This window comes from Pecten maximus, chromosome 1 (assembly GCF_902652985.1).
Source record: "Pecten maximus chromosome 1, xPecMax1.1, whole genome shotgun sequence".
In the NCBI taxonomy this organism is placed as follows: domain Eukaryota; kingdom Metazoa; phylum Mollusca; class Bivalvia; order Pectinida; family Pectinidae; genus Pecten; species Pecten maximus.
The window spans coordinates 13675146-13682452 of NC_047015.1; the positions used below are offsets into that span (position 1 = coordinate 13675146).

At 36.9% G+C, this 7307-nt stretch overlaps 1 protein-coding gene across 1 annotated transcript; it reads right to left on the reverse strand.

The window, feature by feature from the left end:
- Positions 1-962: 962 nt before the first annotated feature.
- LOC117325575 (ADP,ATP carrier protein 1, mitochondrial-like) lies at positions 963-5055 on the reverse strand. The gene is made up of 2 exons (XM_033881910.1): positions 4916-5055; positions 963-2121 (listed from the first exon to the last, which is right to left on the reverse strand). Exon 2 carries the CDS (start codon positions 2119-2121, stop codon positions 1213-1215), a length of 909 nt encoding a protein of 302 aa, XP_033737801.1. The 5' UTR covers positions 4916-5055; the 3' UTR covers positions 963-1212.
- Between the last annotated feature and the right edge of the window lie 2252 nt (positions 5056-7307).

Genomic DNA, 7307 nt, shown 5'->3' on the forward strand with positions numbered 1-7307 from the left:
AGGTTTTGGAGGTGGAGTAAACCAAAGTATCCAGAGAAAAACAACCAGCCTACCCTCAGTACCAGGCAAGTTTCGAACTTGCAACCCAGAGGTGGAGGGCTGGACACCTCAACCACTTGGCCCCTAAAAACTAGAACTGTCGTCCAGAGGGCCAACTCATACCCCCGCCCCTCCAGTGAAGATTTTCCAACGTTTTGTGGGGAAAAAAATATAGGAGTTGTCAGAGTTGTCTTGACAAAGTTTTCCACAAGAATATGGGTATTGAAACCTGGCAACCAAAAATTCTGTAGAGAAATATCATGCATGCACATTTACACATGGTCCCTATCACTTCTGTGTAGTTTTACTTGAAGTTCACAGGTTTATGAGTTGACTGGACAAAATTCCCCCTCACCCAAAAAACGAAGTATAGTGACCATGGTAACCATAAAATTACAACATGATATAGATTACGCACATCTACAAATGTATAAGGGTTATTGCCATAAAGTTTCGTTGAAATTCCCTCAGTAGTTTAGGAAGAGAAGCCAGTACATTGTTGTGTCTACAGCTAGAAAAAAAACATGCATTTATTTTACTTTTGGGTGAAGAAAATGTCATTTCAAATGTTAAGATATATATGCCCCAAAGATCCAACAAATTAGAAGTTATAGACTGGACGAGAAATTCTTAGAAACTACAAAGGCATTTAGTTATTGCCTGGAAATCATACCAAGTAATGGTTATGAAGATGGATGGATGGATAGGCATTACAAATTACAATAACCTCCTCCGACTGTTCTTTGATCAGAGCAATAATTAGATATTTCTGTGGCACTTTCAGATATTTAAATAAATTAAGAAAGTCAAAAAATCTGCCAACCAAATTGTACAAGAACATGTATACTTGAATACATTAACAATGAAATTATGTATTTTTCTATTAATAACTACTTTTTCTAAAAAAAAAACGCAACACAATATAGAGTTTTTGATCATTATCAAACAATCACATTTTATGAGGTCCACTGCTCCAACATAGTTACATGTATTTATTATGAATGTATCTAGTAACCAATCAACAATATCACACTCAGTTGTTATCAAATCCAAACGGCACTATAAATACAAATATACATTTTTGGAAAATCTTGGGTGTCTAAAACAGTCTTTTCTTCTTAAGATTTCACTGTGAAAAAAAGTTTCAATGTGTTTCTAGTCCTAATATTTAAATTAATTATCACCAAGACGCCATTGGATATAAAGTGACTGGAATTTGTCAAAACCAGACAGTACACCTGCACCAGCAACTCCTCTGAGGATGTTTGCTCCAGCACCCTTCATCATGGACATGAATCCCTCATTCTTCAGGATGGTCTTGGCACAATCAATTGAGCCATTGTATTTTACAGCCTCACCGGATGTCATCATCATTCTCCTTCTGATTGTATCAATGGGGTACGAGATCAGGCCAGAGGTGACGGTGACCACATAACCAAGACAGAAAGAAGCAAATACTCCAGCCCCATCTCCAAGAACAATTGGTTTCAGACTGTCGTAGAATCCAAAGTAGCATCCTCTGTATACTACAATACCAACACAAGAGATGAGGAAACCTCTGTACAGACCCCCAATTCCATCACTTTTCAAGGTCTTCTTGTATACATCAACGAGTCCATTGAATTGGCGCTCACCGCCTTTCTTTCCAGATTTTGCATCATTGGCTAGACGAGTACGGGCGTAGTCAAGGGAATACACAAAGCAGAGGGACATAGCTCCAGCAACACCACCAGATGCAATGTTCTTTCCGAATTGTAATGCATATGCATCAGATTTGGAGGCTTTGAACAAAATCTTGATCTTGTCTTTGAATGCAAAATTTAGAGCTTGTGTTGGGAAGTATCTGATACAGTTGGCCAAGTTTCCTCTCCAGAAGGGCAGGAAACCTTCATTCTTGTATGTCTTGACAGTGCAGTCGATGACACCTTTGTATGGCTCCGCCAAGCGACCAGTCTTCAACATTTCCTCCTGATTTTGAACAAGCAGCTTGATCCTCTCAATTGGGGCGGCAGCTGTCTTGGAAATGACAGCTGCTGCACCACTGAGGGCGAAATTTTCTGCGAATCCAAGTTTCTTTGACATCTGAAAAATACAAATTGTGTGCTCATCAAGTAGGATTCAAAGTGAAGATGTGTTCAACAAATGAACAATGTGACCTCTTCAGTCTTTCCCCAATTGAAATTATTTATAAATTAAGTACATACTTTCGAAATTTGCAGTTTACAACTATTGGGTGGCATGGTGTATCAATAACAATCACTGATACACTGATATTTATACAAATTATGATTGCCCTCCCCCTATGACATTTCAGACTAAAATTAGGTGTAACAACTCTGATTGAAAATGGCATTCTGGTAAATACAAAAATGGAATATAAAGCAAAAACAAACGAAAAGCTATGTCCCTCCCACTTTTCCTACATATTGTAGGGCAAACAAAACTGCTTTTGAAGCTAAAGGTATTTAATCTTGTTACCAAGTTTTAAGGAAATTGGTCATAATTTTTGCTGTTATTGCAGGAAAACAAAGTATGGCCGACAGACGGACAGAACAACCCAAATCTATATCATCGACATTTTACACCAAATTGACTTATATCACTCTCCAGTGCGAACCCGTTGGAGATATCGGCGACGTCAGTTTTGCCAAAGACGGACATGTCAGCTGCCTTTACATTGTGATCGCGATGTAAAATTTTCACAATCAAAGTCTTGTTGGAGAAAGCCGACATATGACTCAACGTCTCTTTCTATATGAAGGCATTTCTCAATTTGACAGTTTGTATTGCCAAAACAGTTGACATCGGTGTGGCGGTCGCCATGATGGCGGAAGTGAGCGTTGGGATGATACCGGATGACCGATGATTTAGGTTAATTATAAACGCTGTAGTGGAATCGGGAAAATCAAGAAAAAAATCGAGACATCAGTATTCAAACCTAATAAAATGTTTATAATTAAGGGTTCACAGAAAAAATAGGGTCAGTCGGGAAAGGGGAAACAACTATAATTTTATTTGGCCTAACTTGAAGCAATGGAATGATTTAGCAAAGTATTTTGTGGCACATTATTGTTAATAAGGTGTGAATAAGTGATCTGATTGTTTAAATGGTATATATTAGTGGTGTAATGATTCACCGATGCAATGAATCGCAGAGTGGGGCATCAACGCATTGTCTATTCTGATTTGTATCGCGATACTTGAAAATTTGTAGTTATCTCCCTTAACAAACGTTAGCTAATTACGTTTTGTAGAAAACAACATGGCTGACAAAGCTGTTCCAGCGGATTATTAAGCTGCTGTAGAACGTGTTAAATAAATAGTTATTTCAAATCAAAATTATCTAAATTCAAGAATACTTTGTGGGAAACAGATAAAATGTATGTTTTTGTAACAAATGTAAACAAAGATTCAAATATTCTGGAAATACCACAAACATGACTACTGTACAATGGAATACCAGATATCTGACCGGTCATCAGCTTCTCATATGTCGTGATACGTATCGTATCGTGACCCATATAATATCGCGATATGTATCGTATCGCTACCAACCTTGTGATACACAGCTCTAGTATATATAATACACAAACTGTGTACACACTTGTCATCAAGTTTACAGTTGTAAATACCGATTTTATTGTATTTTTCTTTCCGTCCTGAAATCAGGGTGAACGTGCGCAGTATAGTGTCAAATAGGATTCGGTTGCTAAAGGTCGGTTGGCTTCGGAACCAAAAAATTGTCAGAAACCTTTAGCTATCTGAAGTATCTTTTTCCCAGTCATTTTGTGGGTGTTGTCGTATGCATGCCAGACTTATTTTGTCTAAACCTACATCTTGGTCACAACCAACATACTTCATCTAGCTTAAGGTCTCTCTGCATTATTCCACCACCTCATTTGCCCATTTCAAACCTGCTGGTCTTGGTTGTTAAAAATATGGAATTTATGTACTAAGCAAAACAAATATATGAAGTACACAAATTGGCTTTATTGCCTTTCATAGTTTTTGCTATATTTCCATTTTTATAAAGTAGACTGCCATTTCCAAACGTGATTTTTTTTACCAGATTTAGGCTGGACAGATTAACAATAATGATGATTAAAATCCAACATTTGAAAATATGACAGTCTGTGCAGTGTAAGTGTGCTGTTGTAGGCCTTACTGTCAGAATGTCAAAGTCTAATGTCAAGATAAGAAGAAACTCGAGCTAAAGAGTTCCAAACCTGTCTATTGTAAATAGTTGCTCGATGTTTTTTGAAAAGGTAGCAAAAACTTGTGAATTCTAAATCTTGTGTGCACATTGTTAAGGCCTTAGTCTCTAAAAGACTTCCTATCTAGAGCAGATCGTTTCATTCTAAGGTTACTTGATCATTACATATTTAGAACGTGATTAAAACGAATTAATTAATTTATTTTAGAAAACTTACATATGTATTCATCATTAGATGTAGATCGTTTGTATTTGTGAGATTTAAATGCAATACTATTAAGTATTTTCTAGACCCTTGGACGAGCAAATTTGCAAGTTGACAAGGTCATGTCACAAGTCCTGGAGAATCGGCTAGCTTTTGTGTAAAGTAAATGTTAAATAAAATGCAGATTCGCACTTAATACAAATATTATGTATATCTCAATGTGTGTTAATAAATTACTTCGTCGAATATGTTCAAAATTCTTCTGACACTAGTTATAGTATTGGAACTTTTCAATGTCATGTCAAGTGTAGGTTGTACAAAGGTAGATTTCGTGTCTATGCCGGTTAAAATCTATGATATCGGTGTAAAAATGATTGTTAAACGAAAAGCAGAACTGGAAATAACAGAAAGGTTATTTCATGCAGTTGCAATCGCATATCCATTTTCAGAATACAAACCTCGATTTCTTTTCGCTGTTGTTCAATATCAGAGGAGAGGAGTCACTACCGGCAAACCCACGAGTCGGTTTGGAAAGGATGGAAACGAGGTAGACACGTGACAAACCGCCAAACAACCCCGGATGTTACTTATGACGTAGGTTGACTACATTTTGTTGTATGCCGCCACCGCTAAATGAAAGATCTTAATGACATCAAATGTGACCACCAGAGACGGATAGGCGTAATATTTGATTTATATTTTATTGCCTTTTTTTAGCAAGGGGATTGGACAAGAGTTATACAACTTATTCAAAGCCCTTTCCCTACAATAACATTGGTATATACACAAAACGCAACATGGCATAAAATAGAAATACATCGTCACACACTCATATACTATGGCGCGGGAAAGATGTCATAATTAAATATTTTTGCATAGGCAAAAATAAAATATTGCCTACGCAAACTTATTTCTGCCTAGGCAAAAATCGAATATTGCTTAGGCAAAATTATTTCTGCCTAGGCAAAAATCGAATATTGCTTAGGCAAAAATATTTCTGCCTAAGCAAAAATAATTTTGCCTAGGCAAAATTCGATTTCTGCCTAGGCAAAATAATTTTTGCTTAGGCAGAAATATTTTTGCCTAGGCAAAAATATTTAATTATGACATCCTTCCCGCGCCATATACAACCACTCTTAAAATCACGAGAGAGATAGAGCATATTTTTACATAATGTGATCTTTTCCTACGCCGACGGCAGAAGTTTTAGTAGTGATCGCTTTTCTAAGCTCACTGCTTGAAATAGCGATCAGTACTAACTTCTGTCGTATATGCCGTTATTGGCGTATATATATTGTCGACACTACAATCATCGGCACATATGGACGGTCTGTCCGTGCATGATCGACACAAAAACATACATTGCGAAGTATATAAACGAATAAATGAAAGTTTAAAAAAAAAAGACGTATGCATACAGGGATAAGAGACCGGGCTAAAACATTTACTTGTTAATTATTGGACAATGTATTATTTCACGGAGCTAATCTGTTCTCTGTAGATTCTATATTAAAATTAATAACCAAAATTGACAACTCCGACTTCATATCCTAACTTTTTTTTTAGCATGCAACATGTTAATAATTAAAACAGTTCTGACATTTAATTCCACCCTGAGGTAAATATCTCCGTAAATCGTTGCTTTGTTACAGCCAGTGTCTTTTTGACGCGCTAAATACTAAGTATAAATGTAACAGGAGAGGAGAAAATGTAGCAGCCAGACCGGGGTTCGACCCTCCGAACTCTAGACGGAGACTCTACCACTGAGCTATCTGGTCGCCGATGATCAACCCAGTCCAGTTCCACTACATTCCTCCCTCCCTTTTTTCAAGTCTTCGCCCCCGAAGACCACAAGTTCGGATATCACCTTGCTAAGCATACTCCCAATGCTTTAAACAAGGATAGGAGAGCTCGCCAATTTTGTAACAGGAGAGGAGAAAATGTAGCAGCCAGACCGGGGTTCGAACCCGGGACCCTCCGAACTCTAGACGGAGACTCTACCACTAAGCTACCTGGTCGCCGATGATCGACCCAGTCCAGTTCCGCTACATAAAAACTAAACGCGTTAATTCAATACGAAGTTAAAATTAACGCATTAAATTTTATGTTTAACGCGTTAAATGCCAACGCGTTAGTTTATCTCGTGTTTGATATGAACGGCCTTTCATAGTCGAACCACGCACGTGGCTGTAGTCTATTCGCAGGCACTTGTAGTTTATAGAAATAACTATAATGTTTTTCGGCATAGCCGTATAATATTCTTTTGGCCCCGGATATGACGCGACAGGTGGCGTTACTGATCAAGATGAAGTATGTGATTGGTCAATGTAGCGGTAAAAACGAAACAAAGTTAAGATTGAATGTAAGCTGAATAACTTAAGGATGTATTTTTTTCAAATGACACATTAAACTTATATTCCTACTTCAAATGCAGTCTTATTATCACCAAAAATGATTCAAACTGATTTCTTATCATTGCTGAAACTCGTTAGTTCGTTAATTTATTTCACCAGTAGTTTTACATTATAACCACCCGAATTAAAACTATGCCGTTTATCTTTTTTAAGACATTTCTTGTTACAACAGTTATTGTTGTGTATGAATTTGATTTGCCTCCCTTTGAACCGTAAAAAAACCCTCATCATTTCAAAGGTCAGTTCCAGAAATTTTATTGACTTTGGGAAAGCTGACATGAGCCTGGACATTCCTGAACTCGACCTAAAGCCTATAAAGATGTCTTTTTTTTTTAATGATTTTCGTTTTGTTTAAGAATGAAGGATGTTTTTAATGTTTATGTTACTAAAACAACAATTTTTTTTTGTTTTATAACTTCATTTTTGATATATTGCG

What these genes read in the sequence shown, in the direction of transcription:
- LOC117325575 (XM_033881910.1), bottom strand. Translation starts at nt 2,121, where the DNA reads ATGTCAAAGAAACTTGGATTCGCAGAAAATTTCGCCCTCAGTGGTGCA.